This window comes from Podarcis cretensis (assembly GCF_951804945.1).
Source record: "Podarcis cretensis genome assembly, chromosome: 4".
In the NCBI taxonomy this organism is placed as follows: Eukaryota; Metazoa; Chordata; class Lepidosauria; order Squamata; family Lacertidae; genus Podarcis; species Podarcis cretensis.
Genome location: NC_137173.1, coordinates 17,463,128 through 17,483,273, shown reverse-complemented (window position 1 = coordinate 17,483,273; position 20,146 = coordinate 17,463,128). Strand labels below are relative to the sequence as shown.

The 20,146-nt window shown below is 46.5% G+C and overlaps 1 protein-coding gene across 1 annotated transcript; it reads right to left on the bottom strand.

The window, feature by feature from the left end:
- Positions 1 to 778: 778 nt before the first annotated feature.
- On the bottom strand, positions 779 to 19,866 carry PANX1 (pannexin 1). Its single transcript, XM_079973946.1, has 5 exons — positions 19,647 to 19,866; positions 9,532 to 9,671; positions 6,832 to 7,046; positions 5,298 to 5,968; positions 779 to 3,733 (listed from the first exon to the last, which is right to left on the bottom strand). The coding sequence occupies exons 1-5, from the start codon at positions 19,825 to 19,827 to the stop codon at positions 3,642 to 3,644; spliced, it is 1,299 nt and encodes a 432-aa protein (XP_079830072.1). The 5' UTR covers positions 19,828 to 19,866; the 3' UTR covers positions 779 to 3,641.
- Between the last annotated feature and the right edge of the window lie 280 nt (positions 19,867 to 20,146).

The window sequence follows — 20,146 nt, the reverse complement described above, 5'->3', positions numbered from 1 at the left end:
TAAAGGGAGAGCTGCGCAGAGCATGTCAGAGGAAGCGGCTCTTGCTGGCTTCGTTCCATAAGACACACAGACATTTCCCCTTACTTTTTAGGAGGAAAAAAGTGTGTCTTATGGAGCGAGAAATACGGCAACTGTGTACAGCTGAAAATGCTGGCAGCATTAAGATAAATTCAACAGTGTAAACAAGTTTTGATGGGTGCAATGAATGGTATAGTTTCTGTAAAATGTGAAGGGATTTGTGATATGCAAAATGAACCATGGAAAGAGAAGAAGGGAAGTCACTGATATCTTAAGGCAAAGCTGTCAACTTTTCCCTTTTCTTGTGAGGAATGCTATTTGGAATAAGGGAATTTCCCTTAAAAAAAGGGGAAACGTTGACAGCTATGTCTTAAGGATGTAAAATGAGTATTTTACATTGTAAAACAGAAAATTTAATTAAAAAAATTAGTATATATATATACACACACATACACACAATTTGCAGGTCTGTTTCAGTACCAACTTACTTTGTTGCTCAATTTTTAGATTATTTTTAAGCTAGCTGGGCCTTTAGTTGTAGTGAAAGGGAGATAGCTACCATTTCACTTGTCGCATCAAACCAAGTGGGAAGACTCCTGAATCCTTCGCACACTTTATTTCAAGCTAGCTTTAAATAAAGAGCTTTAATTGCTGAAAAAAAACGCCTGAGCAGGGGGCGAATGTCAAGTGCTGCTGGTAGATTTATTATTTGTTTCCAAATCATTTCCCATTCAGCAAAGAAAAGACTCCACAAAACATGTCACAAGGAGCCAACATTTATTCACACACATCTTTTTATAAATGGCTTTTGGTTCAGCCACCAACAAATGCGACAAATCTTACTGTTGTCACACTGCAGCTAGGCATTTTGTTCAAACATAATTGCAATAGTCCTTGAAATGTTTCAAGTTGTCAACGTCTTATGCAAATCCCCCCCAATGTCTATTCCATGCAATACTCCTATACAAAGTGAACATGATCACGCACACACATACACATACACATATACATATACATGTTGTTGTTGTTGTATACATATACATATACATATACATAGGGAGCTCTCTTTTCAGAGCACTAAAAAGTGGTCTCCCTACTACAAGTGGCAGCAGCTTTCAAAGTCTCAAAGGCTATACTGCAATTGGCAGATGTGGCGTTTGCCCGTTCGTTTGAAAATGTCTGTACAGGGGGAGAGAAAGGGTTAGTATGTGGGCCAATAGGAAAGCTGGAGGCGGAGCCTACCTGTTTATAAAAGGGCTTAGCCCGAGGTTTGGGTTGTGGATAGTTGGTTGGTTTTAGTCAGTTGGTTGGTTGGTTGGGAAAGGCAGTTGGAAAAGCAGTTGGCAGGCAGTTGGAAACAGAGAGACAGTGCAATTGGTTCTTGTGTGAGGGGAGGTAGAAAAGATAGAGACAGGATAAAATAAGACTAAGAAGGTAAAGAGAGACGACGTTTGGAATGCAATTAAAGTTTGTTTGTGTCTGCAATAAACTACACTCTTCTTTGTTAACTTAAGAACCTTACTGAGACTAAGTGATTTACTGGGGAGGACCTGGTTGGTGGCAGCGCATTAGTGGTGTCAATAGTCCGTGAGACGACTGGGGTCTCCGTACAAACGCCACAGCAGTCCTTTATCCTGGGTGTTGGACAGGGATTACAGATCTACAATCTTCCCCTACATCTTACCACGAGTAAATAATAATAACAATAACTTTATTATTTATACCCTGCCCATCTGGCTGGGTTTCCCCAGCCACTCTAGGCAGCTTACAGCACATAAAAAAATGGTAAAACATTAGACATTTTAAAAAATATTCCCGACACTGGGTTGCCTTCAGATGTCTTCTAAAAGTCAGACTGATAGTTGATTATTTCCTTGACATCTGATGGGAGGGCGTTCCACAGGGCGGGCGCCACTACCGAGAAGGCCCTCTGCCTGCTTCCCTGTAACCTCGCTTCTCCCCAGAAGGCGCTCAGAGCTGGACCTCAGTGTCTGGGCTCAACATGACAAAACCTCCCTTTAAGCCGCGAATAATCACACAGTTAGCTGCATTTTGTCACTGTTAAAAGACCATTGACACTGAATGCTGAAGGCAACGGTTGGTAAGGTTAAGGTTGGTTTTAGCCCTATCGTAGGTCTTTGTCAAATCTCCATTAATACAGGTACCTCTGGCCCTTTGTTAAACTACAACTCCCATCTGCCCCAGCAGCATGGCCCATGAAGAGGGGACTTGTAGCTCAGGGACATTCGGAGGCACAAAAGTTCTCCACAGATGCCGGCGTAACACAAGTAGCAATAGAAGAAAACACTGCATCAATGCGGATAGCGCTGAAATGGTGTTTTTCAAAATGAGCAGCCTGGTCCTCAAAAGAGGTTTTCCTGCTTGCAGTTTGAAGAGCACCTGAGAGGACTCCGGTCCCTACAAGGCAGCCCCACCGACTGCTACTGCTTCTGTCATGCCACACGGCTGCACCCTGGCTTCTGCTGCCTGCAACATCCACGCCTTTGGATATAATGGGAAAGAGATCTACACTTGTGCGCATGAGGAGTTCCTCTGTGCAAGGAGGAACCCCAGCTGCAAAGAAAGCCCAGTTTCGCAGTCAGTCAACTTCCAAAAGCAACAGGCCTAATTCAGTTTTTAGGGCTGTCCTCATCGTTTTTTCTAAGGGGGAGGGGTGACCGTAGGACACCTTCCCCGGAAGCACAGTAGCAGCTGACCACGGAAAGTCCTAAGCATTTTCCACACAGAAGATTGCAGGAAAATCCTAAGGAGCAATAACAAGAACACAAGGAGCACCGTTTATCCACGTTACCTGAATTATTATGTATATTCTCATAGCATCCCTCTGTGCAATCACAGTGGCGGTTTTGACACCACAGCAGATTAATATGTATGTATTTAGCAGGTGCGTATTTGTTTCGACAGACAACTGAACGAGGACATTATTTCCCCATGTTTGGAAAGATCATGGAAAATACCCAGCATTTCCCCCTCTGCAGTCTTATCCCCACAGTTCAGTCCACCTCTTCGTGCCGTGTGCGTTGATCCAAGTCCATGAAATATTCCTAATTTCAGAGCTCAAGTTGTTGGTTACCTTGGTTTTAAGTGCATGGTCATTAATCGAACGGGAAACAAGTGCGTACATGCACACATGCAAACCAGGCTCAAGTGTAGAGTGATTAAGGCTGCAATCCTTACCTAGGAGTAAGTTGCAATAAATTCAATAGGATTTACTTCAAAGTAGACATAGTTAGGCTTATGCTGTGATATCCACACCTGTGTACAGCTAGGCCCCAATCGTTCCATTGGTGAGAAGAGCTAACTCCTTTTTCCTTCGGGTCACCCAGTATATTTCTCTCTGTGTCCTACTTACAATGTGGGCTTTCTTCCATCGTTTCTATCCCACAGAACTGGCATAAATAACCTCAACAGTAGGCCATAAGACACAGGGGCTGGGCAGGCATGTAAACATAGGCATATAAAAAGCTTGTAAACTATGGTTTGCCCTTAGGCCCAGCCCCCTTACACACTCAACAATGAGGCGAGCACCCAGTGTTCAGTATGGCTTATGCTGGAGTAACTGGGAAGAACAGTCACAATCCACAAATTGCTACGTGGGCCCATCAGCACGAAGAATCAAGAAGCCTCTGGCGAAGTTTGGCGTCTTCTTTACCTGCTTCTGCTCCGTTGCCAGGTGACGTCTGTTCTGTTGCATCTGAAAGACAACAAGTCGTGGCAAATGGAAGCTCAGTTATCCTTTTCCATAGAAATCACAAACAAGTAGTCTTGTTGCCCTCAAACACAATGTCCGTGTGTGTGTGAGAGAGAGAGAGAGAAAAGAGGAACTTCCAGTCCTTCATATAGTTTAAGACTGTAGCTATGTGTCTATTTGGGATGTGGGTGGCGCTGTGGGTTAAACCACAGAGCCTAGGACTTGCCGACCAGAAGGTTGGCAGTTCGAATCCCCACAATGGGGTGAGCTCGCATTGCTCTGTCCCTGCTCCTGCCAACCTAGCAGTTCGAAAGCACATCAAAGTGCAAGTAGATACATAGGTACTGCTCCGGCGGGAAGGTAAACGGTGTTTCTGTGCGCTGCTCTGGTTCGCCAGAAGCGGCTTAGTCATGCTGGCCACATGACCCGGAAGCTGTACGCCAGCTCCCTCGGCCAATATAGCGAGATGAGCGCTTCAACCCCAGAGTCGGTCGCAACTGTACCTAATGGTCAGGGGTCCCTTTACCTTTATGTGTCTATCTAGGCTGTTGAAGTTGCCTCCCTAGCTGTCTGCAGGTTTGTAGCCTGATCCTTACATTAGGGAGGTTATTGAATTGTTGTTTTTATTTTGATTATATATTTTGTGGTTTTATATTTTGATTTTTTTTTTCTGTGAACTGCCCTGAGACCTCTGGGTATAATAATAATAATAATAATAATAATAATAATAATAATAATAATAATATCAGAGGCATTTGAGAAATACCCACAGATTCTAGGATAGCTGGGATATAACGCCAGGAATGGAGCAAGTTTGAAAGGAGGCCTTGCATGGTAGTAGTCCACAGCATTTATTTCCTAACTGGTATCTAAAATTTAAAGACATTGGGGTGACCATCTTGTACACATTTGGGGGGTGGGGAATAAATCCCTTTGAATTCAGCAAGCTTACTTCAAGGTGAAAACACACTGGATGTGTGATCCAAGACTTCACATCCCAAATGCTACTGTAAGTCTACATGTAGAAAGGTTCAACAGAATGGCATTGTTTTACGGTGTTTTAAGCTGCTGCATTTTATAACTTTACACTTATGATATGCTTTTGTAAATTATCTGGAGTCATTAGTATGAGGCAAAATGCTCAAAATGCACAGGCCTGTTCGCTTGTTTTAGCTGTGGCGTTTTTTAATCCTTAACAAGATGAAGTGTTTTATAGCTTTTCGTGTAGTACCGTATTTTTCGCTCTATAAGACGCACCTAGTTTTTGGAGGAGGAAAACAAGAAAAAAAATATTCTGAATCTCAGAAGCCAGAACAACAAGAGGGATCGCTGCGCAGTGAAAGCAGCAACCCCTCTTGCTGTTCTGGCTTCTGGGATAGCTGCGCAGCCTGCATTCGCTCCATAAGACGCACACACATTTCCCCTTACTTTTTAGGAGGGAAAAAGTAAGTCTTACAGAGCAAAAAATACGGTATTTAAAAACTTGCAAACCACTTTGATCAATATATTAGGAGCAGTGATATATGCATAACATAAAAGGAAGCAAACCGAAGTGAAACGACTTTACCCTTCAGTTCTAGCGCACTGTTTGCCTTTTCCGGCTCTGCTTTCTTTCCAGAGCCGTCTTTGACGGTGGCTGACTTGCCATCTGCAACGTCCGTTTTAATCGAGCCGAGATTCATCAGGAGTTGCATGGGGTCGAACTTCTCGCCGCTGCCTTTCAGGTTCTCCAGAACTTTGAGGCACTTGTAAGATTTAAGCTCGCTGACGTTCTCCTCGAGGAAGAGGAGGTAGAGGCTCAAGTCGTTGTAGTGTTTGGTTTTGACTTTGAGGACGTCAAACGTCGGCAGGAGCTCGTACACTTGCAGAATGTCTGAGCGCTGCCTGAAAGGGACCAGCAGTGCATAGACCACAATGGGCATGAGCAAGAGGTACACTATGATGTTGATATAGCTGAGGAGCTGGAAGACACCGACGGCAATCAGTTTGCACTGGAAGCGTTCGGGAACAGTGGTGTCATTCTTCAATATCCCGGTTTTGATGTTGCAGATAAACTCATCGGTCATTGAGGAGAGGCTGATGTAATATCCCAAGTAGAGGCAGGAGAGCAGAATGATCATCAGGGTCAGCAAACGGCAAATAATGTACTTGATTATTAAGCTCTTGGAGCCCTTCTTCGTCTTCAGGTACTGTTCCACAATGGGGTATTTGAAGTGGCTTTCGGATATTTCCCAGAAACTGGGGGGGGGGGGCACACGCCAAAGAGACAATATCGAGAGCCATTACACCAGGATTTCATTTGCTCAGATGCTGTACAACACACACACACACACACACACACACACACACACACGAAACTGGGAGGGCTCAGATTCCAAAGCACCAGCGTCATATTTTTTTTAAAGATACGTCCTGGAAGAGAAACTGCAAAAACAACAGAGTGCATCATGGCACCCCAAAGACTACTGTGTTCAGTGCATGCTTTTGCAGGACAGTCTACTTCCTCCAACATGAAGAAGAAGAAGAGTTTGGATTTGATATCCCGCTTTATCACTACCCTAAGGAGTCTCAAAGCGGCTAACAATCTCCTTTTCCCTTCCTCCCCCCACAACAAACACTCTGTGAGGTGAGTGGGGCTGAGAGACTTCAGAGAAGTGTGACTGGCCCAAGGTCACCCAGCAGCTGCATGTGGAGGATCAGGGAAGCGAACCCGGTTCACCAGATTACGAGTCCACTGCTCTTAACCACTACACCACACTGGCTCTCGTGAGAATGATGGTGGTGTGTGTGGTGGGGGGTTGAAATGGGATGGCAGAATGGAGAACTGCTTGAAATTCAATTAAAATGGTGAGCCAGGTGAGCAGCCCTGAGGACAGTGCTTCAACACTGAGGGGCCACCACAGAGAAGGCTCTTTTCTTATTGCCACCTGCCTAACTTCTGATGGCAGGTGCAGCTGAAGAAAAGCCTCCTATTACCTAAGTCAAGAATGGGGGCCCTGTGGCCCTCCAGAAGTTGTCAGACTCTGGATGTGAGTAGCTAAGGAATTATTCCAACTCAAGTTCATTTTAATTTTAGAAAATGGAAAGGAGTCGGATGTTACCTCTGAGCCATATTCTCATTAATGGTCGGAGATGAGCCCCTCACGTCCCCATTGCGGCAGCTGTTTGCGGCTTTGATTGCCCTGTTATAGGATTTGTCGAGTTCTTCCATAATAAATTTCAGGTCTGAGCAAAGGTGGGGGGCTGAGGTGAAGCGCCAGAAGAGACATGGCAGGTACAGGAGGATTGCAACCAGCAGGAGGATGTATGGGAAAAACTGTGGAAGAAAATAACGAGGATAAGGAATTAGCTCAGAGCCATCCGCAATCTGTTAAATAATAAGAGGCAAGCAGGACTGCTGAGACGTTTTGCAAATTGAATTTGTGGCTCCATGATAGAGCATTTGCTTTATATGCAGAAGGTCGAATATTAAAGATTAGTAGTTACTTGAAGGTACTAAATAGGCCTAGCGTTAAATTAGGACTCAATAAATAAATGAGACATAGAGGTTAAGAAAAGTTAAGAAATCTGATTATAATTGGAATATTGTATTTTTGAATAATGATATTGGAAAAGAGCTACATTCAGGTACAAGGAAATTCAGATGGAAGAGATTAGAGGAAGTCAAGTAATACGTTTGAGAAGTTGGAATTTTAATTAATTAATTAATTTTTATTGTTTATGTGTTTGTGGTTGTATTTTTGGTTATCATTTCTTATATTTGTTTTATTTTTATTTTTTGTTTTTGTTTTATTTTTGTCTCATTGATTTTATAGTATGTGTTGTATTTGTATGAAACTTAATAAATATTATTGGGGAAAAACAAAAACAAAAAGCAAAACAGAAGGTCGCCAGCATTTCCAGGTTGGGCTGGGAATATCTGAAATCCTGGACAGCTGCTGCCAACCAGTGTAGACAGAACCAGGCTAGATAGATCAATGGTGTGATTCAGTATAGGGCAGTTTCCTTTATTCCTAATATTGGGATTATTTTGCGATACAGGTCTGGAAAGCGTACAAATAATAACATTCGCTGCAATCCTGTCCACACTTATCTGGGAATAGGTCCCACTAACTTAAAGGGGCATACTTCTCAGTAGACTTGCCTAGGATTGTGGAAGAAACTGAGGCTGATTGCCTTGGAAGCACCACCAAAGAGCAGAATATAGCGTCTTTAAAATAAATAAGAGTAAGCGTGCCAACATTTTAGCTGACACTGCTGCTGTGATTTTAACAGCAGACTGAAAAACCAGAGCATCTTATCGTGCTAACATGACTGCAGAAGTATCCTCTTTTTGGGGGATGCCAGAGGCTGTAAAAGGGATAGGAGCAGGACCAATGGAAAAAAGTTGGCCACCCAAAGCACAGAGGGTGTAAGAACAGTGGCAGACTGGTCAGCTCACTACTGATGTTGCTGCATCACACACAGCTGTGAATGGCCTTGGGACGAAGGACAACTCAAAACAACAGGTTGATAGGAAGAACACGAACATGGGCTGTAAGAGCAAATTGGAATCTTAAGCTGTGCCTTGAGAATTCAGACTCCATTGTGATGTAGTGGGGGGAAATTAGACGAGAGGAGCTGTGGCAGTATGGGAACACATGGAAGCGGAGCTGAGGTCAGACTGAAACCGTGTCAGCTGCCTGGCGCACACATTCTTTATTCCTCTGCAGATTGAGTCTGTATCTGGGAAATGGTCCAATCTTTGGAACCGTCGGGGAATCAAATCAGTCTTGAAGAGCTCTTACTCCAACCAAGAGGACCGTTTGTTTTGTTTTTTGGGTAACAGCTAGAGAATTAAGACTAGATGAGAAGCCTATTTGCATTCAGCTGCTTTCTGGCTCTCAACCTTTCCCCTTGACCTTGTTTTCTTCCCCTGCAAGCTCATCTGCCCATTCCTCGCTTCCTTTAGGTAAGAAGCAGCTGCTTCTCTTTCGCTTTATCGTTCTGAACTAGCACTGCTGTAAACTTGCAAGAACAACAGCAAAGTGAATGCGCTTCAAAAAGACTGCTAGCAAAACCAAGCGAAGAGCCCTATGACCCCATTCACAAATGCGTGGCGACATAAGTTTCCATGGCCCGCAGCAGCTTTTGTTAAGTATAAACAACAGTCCCAACTCATTTATTTCCTCTAGGGACTGTGTCCTTGCTTGCTTTGTTAACCTACACACAACCCCCTGTTTCCTAACTGACCTCCTGCTCATACTGCTTTCCTCACACTGAGAATGCGGGTGAGGGATAAAGTACAGTTCCCAGAATTCTTTGCGGGAGGCTATTCATGTTAAATGTGGTTCAAATCTATAGTATGGATGTGATCGCTAGCTCTTCTTCCTGGCATTTCCCCCCCCCCCCCGACCCCGTTTCAAGGAAGGCTGTTTTCAATATGTGTTGTGAGAGAGAATATTTAATTATGAAATGATTCCACTTGAAACGGCACAGATTAGGAAAGCTTTTACCCTATAATTTGCCGCTTTCAAATGGAAACAGACATAATTGGGTCAAGGGGATTATGATTATGATTGCTATTTTTTCAAAAAATTAAACTACTACTTCTAACAATGACACGTTTAAAAGCTCTGGGGCATTAGGGCAAAAGGCAGCTAAGGAACCATAACAATCAAACCACAGAGAAAATATCGCTCGTACATTAACATGAGGAAAACCATGAATGCCAGTGGGAATGGAATGCTACAGCTTCAGGTGTCTGAGCTGGGTTTTTATTACCCAGAATAAAGAAGGTGACAAAGGCCAATTATACAAACTTTATGAAGCCAGAGTGGAAGGTGCCCCGAGTCGCTCTGTGAAAGCTGTTTTTGCTGTACAGCCGCCCAGCAGTAGGAGTCCACATAAGCAGCCTGGCGCCATGAAAATGTACTTGGAGAAAAGCAGCTCATCTGGGTACCTAGCAAGTAAAGAAGGATGCACTGTAAAAGGGGTAAGAACATGAAATATACAGGGTACAATACAAAAACGGAGGGTTTGGAACCCATTTTGATAGGCAGCTGGGTCAAGTAAAGGAAGTTTTGCCCAGGTTGCACCATTTCATGCTGCAGGCATGGCATGTGAGCAGACATGCACTGAGCAAACACGTGTTAATGTCTGAATGCTTAAGTGGGTGGGGAGGACACAGAAAACCAGGAAGCCTAGTCATCTTCCTGACATGTGATTTTTCTACATGCAAAGTGGAGTTAGAAACAGTGAACCCATGGGAAAGGTTCACCATTGAAACCCATTACAAAACACAGTTTGTTTCACATGAGTGTCATTTCTTCATTTTGTTAGCTGGGACCCAGTTCTGCAATCTGTTATGGTCATTTTGAATTATGATTCTGTCTTTTGCGGCATTAGCTACCCTTCTCAGTTTGGTGTTGTGGCGTTTGCCCTCCTACGTGTGTGACATCATACTGGGTTCATAGGGAAAGGGTTAACTAATTGTAAAATGACTAACCAATGGGAAGCCAGGGGGCAGAGTTAATTGTGTATAAGGTTTAAGCACAGAGGGTTTTTGGAGGGGAGTTAGGGTGGTTGAGAAGACAGTCTGGAGTTGGCAAAGACAGAGAAGTCTGTGGGTTGGGCTCGTCTGGTGTGAGAGAGTGAGAGAATTTGTTAAGAGGAGTCAGTCAAACAGTTGAGATAATCCGTCAGAAGGTATTAGGAAGGTATAGGCTGGTAAAGAAACTGAAGTTAAGATACTGACAAGAATATTATCTGAGAAACCATAAACTTGTTAATGTTGTAAAATAAACTTGGTTCTTTTGGTTCACTTTTAACAACTGACTGGACTCAGTGTTTTACCAGAGAGTAACTGGTGGGTGGCAGCAGGGAAGTGATCACAGTGGTGGCACAGGGATCAATAGACCATTAAACATCCGGGGACCCTGTGTGATCGCCACAGGTGTCATCTGCAAATTTGATGAGCACCCCCTCAATTCCTTCTTCCAAGTCATTTATAAAGGTGTTGAACAACAACGGCCCCAGGAAAGAACCCTGGAACACCCCACGTGTCGCTTTCCCCCCCAGGATGATGAGGAACCATGAATGAGTACAGTGGCACCTCAGGTTAAGTATTTAATTTGTTTCGGAGGTCTGTTCTTAGCCTGCAACTGTTCTTAACCTGAAGCACCACTTTAGCTAATGGGGACTCCCACTGCCGCCGCCACGCGATTTCTGTTCTCATCCTGAAGCAAAGTTCTTAACCCAAGGTACTATTTCTGGGTTAGCGGAGTCTGTAACCTGAAGCATCTGTAACCTGAGGTACCACTGTACTCTTTGGGTTCGGCTGCTAAATGGCAACTCCCATCATGCCTGACCATTGGCCCCGCTGGCTGGGGCTGATAGGAACTGTAGTCCAACAATATCAGGAGGGTCACAGGTTTCCTACCTGAGAAGTAGTGTATAAAACAGGCATGCACAGAGCTCTGTGCAGAGAGAGTGGTTGCAGCAGAGAAGCTGTCTTTCTGTGCTGTCAATCTGCCCAGGAAAGGGAAGGGCACAGCTGGGAAGCTGGGCACCAAGGGGAGCACTTTGGGAACACTGCCATGCCCCACCCATGCAAGGATAAAAGACCCATGGGTGGGGCAGCATAGGCAGGTATACAGGCTAAGCGACAGAGAAAGGAGATGGAGGGAAGCAGAGGGAAGAGAGGGGAAAGCAGCGGAGATAGCAGAGGTGTGTGCTTCAGGGAGCAGAGAGAAAAGAAGAGATGTAGAGGTAGAGGACTCCTGGGTGGTTAAGTCGAGTCAAAGGTGACTATGGGGTTGCGGAGCTCATCTTGCTTTAGGCCGAGGGAGCCGGCGTTTGTCCACAGACAGCTTTCCGGGTCATGTGGGCAGCAGGACTAAACCGCTTCTGGTGCAACAGAACACCGTGATGGAAACCAGAGCACACACACGTTTATCTTCCCGCCACTACGGGACCTACTTTTCTACTTGCGCAGGCGTGCTTTCGAACTGCTAGGTTGGCAGGAGCTGGGACAGAGCAGCGGGAGCTCGCCCCGTCACAGGGATTTGAACCGCCAACCTTCTGATCGGCAAGCCCAAGAGGCTCAGTGGTTTAGACCACAGCGCCACCCGCATCCCAAAAGAAGCATGTCGAGAGAAGAAGCATGTGAACAGGGTAAGGTTGCTGGAAGTAGCAGCAGGGAGACAGCTTCTAAGTGTGGGGTGTAGAGAAAAAGCTAGTTCTTGAGTGTGTGAAGACATGCAAGGAAGGGAGACAGTTTTCTACAGCACAGGTTGAACTGGCCTGTGCTTCCTCAGTGACAGGGAATAAACAAAGGACAAGGAGGATCCCTAGTGCGATTTACACCTGCCGCGGGCTATAAAACAAGTAAACAGAGATGCCTGATAGCCCATGTGTCCAATGAAAAGGCATGAGATTCTGAAGGCTTCATCAGGAACCTCTGATATCAAGCGGAACACAAGGTGAAGGAAGCTCCCTTTGCACATGGTATGGCCAGCAGGGCTTCCTAATGTCTTATGTGCAAACCTCTCATATCTGCAGTTCCTGGCAGCCCTGAAATAATTATTGCTGGATGCGCCAGCATAGATCAGATTCACTTATGCAAAAGACGATCCCCTTTTACAACAAAGGCTGAAGTCACAAATGCTTGTAAGGTACGCTGCAGTCAGTAAGCATCCAACATCTGATAAATCTCCACATTCACAGCGACAATGTGCAGCAACAAAAGTTTAGGGGTCCTGTTTACAGTGCAGATGAAAAGATTTAGTGTGAGTCACAGCTGACATTAATTTCAAAGGCTGTTGTCCTATCAATGCCATAGCAGTCATAGGGCTCCCTTATGAGTACAGCAGTGTGTTTATGTGAGCTAGCTGGGTCTATTTTAAACCTCAGCCAACTTGGCATGGGTCCCAGTGGTCCTTTTCTTCCAAAATGCCAGGCAGTGGAGAGATGGGAGCTTTATGGCTACAAAAGCTGTTGTCATTCTAGGCACTGCCATGAAAAGCTAGATGATCAGGGCTGCCAAATAACATTAAATACTCTTGCACTAGCAGCTGGGTAAACACGTAAGCATGATGGCTCGACAATTGAACCCTGGGTTTCTCTTAACATCAGAGGTTCCTGGTGAACCCTTCAGACACCCATCATTAGCTGTTAAATAGGAATCTCCAAAAACAACAACACCCAAACGCCAGATGCTGTGAAAAGGAGGATGAGAAAAATCAGGACAAGCATGGGGTCGGGTGGTAGGGAAAAGCAGCTTTTCTGAGCTGGGGTGCTCATAGGGTCATAGATTTGGAAGGGATCCCGAGGGTCATCTATTCCAACCCCCTGCAATGCAGGAATCTTTTGCCCAATGTGCAACTCGAACCCACAACCCTGAAATTAAGAGTCTCATGCTCCACTGAAGAAATGGCTGTATCCAACGTTGCAACGGGTGTGGGCCGGGGGACGTGCGGAGCAGCTGTAGCTCTTGAGCCAAATGAAAATCCAACCTCCCCTCTATGAAACATGACCTCTGGCAGCTGTGAGGCCTTGTCATTCCTAAATCGTGGAAAGTCCCGCGGCTTATTCTTAGCACTGTATAAAATAGTTTGGAATGCCTGTTTTGCTCGTTTATATGCTCCTCAACTGACAAGTCAGCTTTGGGAAGAGGCAAAAATGCAATAGCTATTTTCCAGATTTATATCACTTCCATTACTGCTTCAAATTAGAAATTAATTTGTGAGCTGATCAGCAAACTTAATCTTGGCGTCTCTGCGGTGGAGACCCGGAGACCCAATTTGCATGTAAGACTAAGCTAATATTGCTAAAGCACACCGTGGTTTGCTGCGAATGGGCAGGTTCCAGAGCAAGGATCACAGGCCCTGTGCTTATATACTGACTGTGTTGCCGCCACGTGACCCAGGGCTAAGCCATGGTTTGGTTTACCGTTTGAACCTGGGCTCATGGGTTTTTCTTGCTGCAGTCAAAGCAACAGCTATAGCTGAAGTTTGTTCCTGGCTTACTGCTCAGAGATTGCCTAGAGGAGACAACCTATGAACTGAGGTTCTAACCATCGTTTAGCTGCAGCAGGAACAATAGTGTTTACTATTGTTGGCTTATTATGTAGAACACGCGTAGCTAGCAAGCTGCCTTTCACATGTTGTTGAATGGCAACTCCCATCTGCCCCGGGCAGCATGGCCCAATGGTCAAGGATGATGCGAGTTGCAGTGCAGCACTATTGAGAGGGGACCACAATGTCCTCTCCTGGTTTAGTATCCAACAACGAAGGAATACTCAGAATTGAACTGAATCAAAACAAACACAACTCTGTATACAACAAAATTATAATATGCACTGAATGTTCCAATGCAATTGGGAGTGGACCACATTGTCCTCTCCTGGTTTAGAGCAGTGAGAAAATAACAATCCTTCTGGGTCAGACTATTTAGTTCAGCATCCTGTTTTTCACAGTGGCCAATTAGATGCCCCTGGGATGCCCAAAAGCAAGAAATGACTGCAATTGCCCTCTGCCGCTGTTGTTCCCCAGCAATCAAGGTACAGTGGTACCTCGGGTTTCAGACGCTTCAGGTTACATACTGTCAGGGGCTCAGGAGCAGAAGCACAGGGAAGGGAGGAGATGGAGAGCGAAGGGGAAGAATCCGAGGGGAGCGTAGGAGAAGATGACAGTGGCCCGAGAGATTTCATGAGCCTCTCCAGCGAATCGGAAGATTCACAGAAGGGGGCGCCAGTGGCCAGGGGTAGGGGGTTCCCAAGGGGGACACCCCAGGAGCAAGGGGCAAGCAGGGACTCCCAGAGCAGCAGTTGGAAATCAGGACCAGCTTCCCCACCAGAGCATAGTGGGGGGAAGAGTCCCAGGTATCGAGGCCAGAGGATTCCACACCAGGGAGTGAAGATAAGTCAGGGCTGACCACGCCTCCATCGGAGAGCCAGACAACGGAGGGGAGGTCAGATCCGGGCAGTATCCCGGAAGAGGGAAGCAGTGACAGAAGCAGTGTGACGGTCAGGAGGAAGGTCACTGGGTTGGCGCGAGAGGCAAGTTCAAATGTACAGGAGCGCGGGACAGCAGAGAATGAGGATTGGGAACCGGGTCCTAAAGCCCGCCGGAGGCAGGGGGAGGAGTCAGGCGACTCAGCGTCGGGAGAGTCCAGAAAGGGGAATGCCCCAGCGGGCAGGAGGACCCAGAGGAGGAGAGAACAACGGAAAAGGTGGAGCAGGGCTAGGATCTTAAACTGGTGTCAGAGGGGAGGAGATTCAGACGGGACTTCGCCGGTCTAGGCTTTAAGACGTAGAGCTGCGCGCTGCGGCTTTGGAATGGAAGTTGAACTTCAATAAAGACTTTTGTACATAACGACGATCGGGCGTTGGTCCTCTGTGAGCTGGGACCTAGGGGCAGCTCTGACACATACGCTTCAGGTTACAGACTCCGCTAACCCAGAAATAGTACCTCAGGTTAAGAACTTTGCTTGAGGATGAGAACAGAAATCACACAGCAGCAGCACAGCGGCAGTGGGAGGCCCCATTAGCTAAAGTGGTGCTTCAGATTAAGAACAGTTTCAGGTTAAGAACGGACCTCTAGAACGAATTAAGTTCTTAACCCAAGGTACCACTGTATTATTATCATCAGTTTGATATGTATACTGCCCCTCATCCGTGGATCTCAGGCGATTCACAACATAAAAATACAATGTAAACAAAACCAAAAACACAATAAAAACAAAAACGGAAACAACCCATAACTCCCTCCACTTCCGTAACACATTTAAAAGGGCATCAGATGTCAATCAGCCCAAGAATCAAAGAGTCATAGTTGGAAGGGACCCTGAGGGTCTTCTAGTTCAATTCCCTGCAATGCTGGAATACACAGCTGTCCCTTACAGGGATCAGACCTGCAACCCTGGTGTTACCAGGACCCTGCTCTGAGCTAGTGGTTGAAGAGGAACATTTTCGCCTGGTGCCTAAAGGTGCGTAATGAAGATGCCAGCTGAACCTTCCCAGGGAGAGCATCCCACAAACAGGGGGCCACTGCAGAAAAGGCCTATTCTCATGTTGTCATCCTTCAGAGCTCACACGGAGGAGGCACAGGAAGAAGGGCCTCAGGTATTGCAGGGTCTGGGTTGGTTCATATGGTATTGCAGGGTCTGGGTTGCAGAGTATTGCAGGGTCTGGGGTGGTTCATATGGAGAGAGACGGTCCTTGCAGTATTTCAGTCCTGAACCGTTTAAGGCTTTATAGGTCAAAATCAGCACTTTGAATAGGTAAAGGACCCCTGACAGTTAAGTCCAGTCGCAGACGACTCTGGGTTGTGGCGCTCATCTCGCTTTACAGGCCGAGGGAGCAGGCGTTTGTCCGCAGACAGTTTTTTCGGGTCATGTGGCCAGCATGACTAAGCTGCTTCTGGCACAGCGGGACACCGTGATGGAAACCAGAGTGCATGGAAACGCCATTTACCTCCCCACCACACCGATACCTATTTATTTACTCGAACTTTGACGTGCTTTCGAACTGCTAGATTGGCAGAATCTGGGACCGAGCAACGGGAGCTCACCCTGTTGCGGGGATTCGAACCACCGACCTTCTGATTGGCAAGCCCAAGAGGCTCAGTGGTTTACACCACAGCGCCACCCTTTGAATAGGTATACACAGTGCTAAGTAACCATTATGCCATCACAAGGATTTCCACTTGCACAACGGAATTCCCCTCCTCTCCGCTGTGTGTGCACCACACCCATTCCAAATCTGTTCCAGTGGGAAAACCCAGAGAGCAGATTTCAACAGTGCACAGGGGGAGGAAGTGGGGAAGTCCCTCTGTGCAAGGAAAAACTTGAGAGGATCGTGACTTAGGCCTCCTTTGGATTCTCCTCTAGTCAGCATTCTGTGACTACTGACTATGTTTGGTCATCACTGAACTGCAGGGTGGCGGGCTTCCTTCCACCACAGAGTATTTTATTCAAACCCCTGCAGCATGGTGATATCATATATTCTACATGAAGGTAAAGGGACCCCTGACCATTAGGTCCAATCGTGACCGACTCTGGGGTTGTGGCGCTCATCTCTCTTTACTGGCCGAGGGAGCCGGCGTACAGCTTCTGGGTCATGTGGCCAGCATGACGAAGCCGCTTCTGGCGAACCAGAGCAGCGCACGGAAACACTGTTTACCTTCCCCGCCACAGCAGTACCTATTTATCTACTTGCACTCTGACATGCTTTCAAACTGCTAGGTTGGCAGGAGCAGGGACCAAGAAATGGGAGCTCACCCCATCTCGCGGATTCAAACCGCCGACCTTCTGATCGGCAAGTCCAATCCCATCCCATATTCTACATACAGAGCTCTTAAAAAGACAGAAGCACTAAAACTGATCTCTTCTCCATATGCGCTAAAAAATACGAGGGCCAAAATTGCTATGTTGTCTGGATTGGATTTGTGATTCGCGAGTGATTGGTTGGGAATAAATAGGTCACTGGAGTCTTTGGGGGTTGGGTAGGTTACTAGCGGGATCTGCAGACAATAGGAATAACATGTTCAATAGATTCTAGGTCACAGGGAGGGACTTGGCAGCTGGATCCCAAACAAGGAATTCTTTTGTTGGCAAGTGAGTTTGGATAACACTGGATTAGACAACCACCAGAAATCTTGAAGCCCTACAATTTTTCTCCCTGTTTTTCTTCTGGGAGATGATGCAAGTTTTGTCTTCTGTCTCAAAAATCTATCGGTTCCAGTATTTAAAACATTGGCATCTGTTTCTCTTTTCCTCGAAGCAGCTTTACAATAAAGGAAAACAGCCATAGCTACCAACAAACAACAATCCATACAGAAGCCCTAGAGGATGAAGCATGGCTTATAAAGAAATCATGTGACGATATCAGCATTGAGACAAGGAGGAGAAACAGCAGTTATGGAACTGAAAGTAAGAGGCACGCAACAAAGGATATTGGTACAGACATGCCCTGGAATTTGAGAAGTGCTCAAGCAATGGAGCTGATTTGGGCTTCGTCAAAATGTTGGCCTGCATAAAAGAAAAATCCCCTTTTCAAAATGAAAATGTTGTGATTATTATTTGTGTATTTATTCTGTCTAAACCACAGAGCCTAGGGCTTGCTGATCAGAAGGTCGGCAGTTCAAATCCCCGCGATGGAGTGAGCTCCCGTTGCTTGGTCCCTGCTCCTGCCAACCTAGCAGTTCAAAAGCACATCAAAATGCAAGTGGATAAATAGGTACCGCTCCAGAGGGAAGGTAAACAGTGTTTCCGTGTGCTGCTCTGGTTCGCCAGAAGCGGCTTAGTCATGCTGGCCACTTGACCCGGAAGCTGTATGCTGGCTCCCTCGGCCTATAGAGTGAGATGAGCGCCGCAACCCCAGTTGGCCACAACTGGACCTAACGGTCAGGGGTCCCTTTACCTTTACCCTTTCCCCCATCTTTTCTCCAAGTTGCTCAAAGTGGCATACAGTGGTGTTCTCCCCATCTCCCTGCAATGTAGGTCAGGCTGAGGGACTGTGACTCAGTGGCCCAAGTGATCTTCATGGCTGCGTGAGGATTTGAACCCTGGCCTCTGTGGTATTAGGCCAACACTGTAACTACTACACCTTCTCTGTGGCATAATTCTCTCATTAAAAAAACCTGCAAAACAATGCTTCAGGGCTATTAAAATGCAGCGTAAGTGGCTTTTTGTTGAGTCATGCATCAAAGGGCAGCACAGCCCGTTTCCACACCCAGATATATATAAAGCAGGACTTTGAACTGTCAGTGGAAGTGTAAAGATGAGGGGGGCAGACAGACAAAGAATTAAAACAAAAACTGATTTAAGAGCTTTTCACAAAACGCTGCTCATTTTTAGGAAGGTTGCAGAAGTTTTAGCTTGCTGCTGTTAAGTAATGTGCCTTAGAATGCTCCGAACACAACTTTGGGAAGACAAAAGGCTGAAAACTTTAAATAAACGTGATAAAATAAAATGTCTTGTATATCTATCCATTTACTTCTTCTCAAAGCACTTTGGGACTTAAGAATTATTTCGCAGTTTTTATATACTGCTTAAAAGTCGAAACCTCTGAGTGGTTGATGCAATGCAATGCATTCATTCATTCTAGTAAACGTATTTCCTGACCTGTTCTAATACCTTTTCCTTATGGTATTAGATGAGGCAGTGTGGTGTAGTGGTTAAAGTGATGGACTAGGATCTGGGCAACCAGGGTTCAAATGCTCACTCAGCTGGAAACTCATTGGGAAATGCTGGGCCAGTCACTATCTCTCAGCCTGACCTACCTCACAGGTTTGTTGCGGGAATAAAATGGGTAGCAGGAATACCAATAGTTGAAAGTTGTGATATAAACGTATTAATAATGATTTTCCCAGTCTACAATGCCTCTGCTTCCCCACTCCAATAAAACTTGTTTCAGTTCTATGCACCTTTGCGCAGATTTAATCCATTAAAACCCATTGGATTACCTGACTAGGGTCATGGAGTTATGATTAGGATTGCATTGCAAGCGTCCTTACATTGAGAACAGCTCCAATTATTTGCTTTTGCAGAATCCATAGTAATTTAAAAAGCCATAACCTGCAGTCTGGAGTGGTACAGTCCAGGGGTGCCAACTTGAATAAAATATTGAGGCAGGTGGTGGTAGTGGTCAGGTAAGCCCCGCCCCAAATAATCGACCATGTGACACGCACATCCCCTGAATGCCAATGCCTATCAACTATCCGGCTGTGTTGGTGCGTCAAATATTTTATTGGGGGGGGGGGAGGAAAGATGCTCGGAGATGCTGCGGTACAGTCACATCCCTACCGCCCCTGCAGCCTGGAGCGGTGCAACCCCCCCCCCCCCCGTCGCAAGGTGCGTGCCTAAGCATGCGTGCCTATCTCTCCCCAGGCCTGCGGGCGGTGCCAGCCCCGGGGTGGTGCAGCAGCCCCCTTACCTATGGAGATCTCCTGCGCGAAGGCCAGCGAGATGAGCAGCAGGGGCAGCCCGACGGCGATGCAGGTGACCAGCTTGTCGACGGCCAGTTCCAGCCGCAGCCCCTTGTACTTGCTCTCCGACGGCTCCTTCAGCAAGAAGTCCGAGAAGACGTACTCGGTGGCGATGTGGGCGATGGCCATGGTGGCCTCTCGCCTGCCTTTGTTTAGCGCGCGCGCCCGCCTCGCAAGGCGGAGAAGCGAAGGAGCGAGAGAGAGAGAAGAAGGGAGGGCGCTGCTCAGGCCTCCGCCTACGCCCGGCCCCCTCCACGCCCCCGTCGCCGGGCGGGAACGGGCTGCTGCTGCTGCTGCTGCTGCCCCCGCCCCCGCCGGCTTTCCCAGAAGACGAGGCGGAGGAGGCTCTTTGAAAAGCGGGCTCTTTGTACGCTTCTTAACGCCATCTCCAACTCCTCGAAAGATTCCACCAACGGTGTCTCCGAAAATTTTTACGCATCACTTGGGG

What these genes read in the sequence shown, in the direction of transcription:
- PANX1 (XM_079973946.1), bottom strand. Translation starts at nt 19,827, where the DNA reads ATGGCCATCGCCCACATCGCCACCGAGTACGTCTTCTCGGACTTCTTG. An exon ending in CGCGCAGGAGATCTCCATAG is followed by an intron (nt 9,672 to 19,646) that starts GTAAGGGGGCTG and finishes TTTACTTGCTAG; the next exon opens with GTACCCAGATGAGCTGCTTT. An exon ending in TTCCACTCTGGCTTCATAAA is followed by an intron (nt 7,047 to 9,531) that starts GTTTGTATAATT and finishes TTTCTTCCACAG; the next exon opens with TTTTTCCCATACATCCTCCT.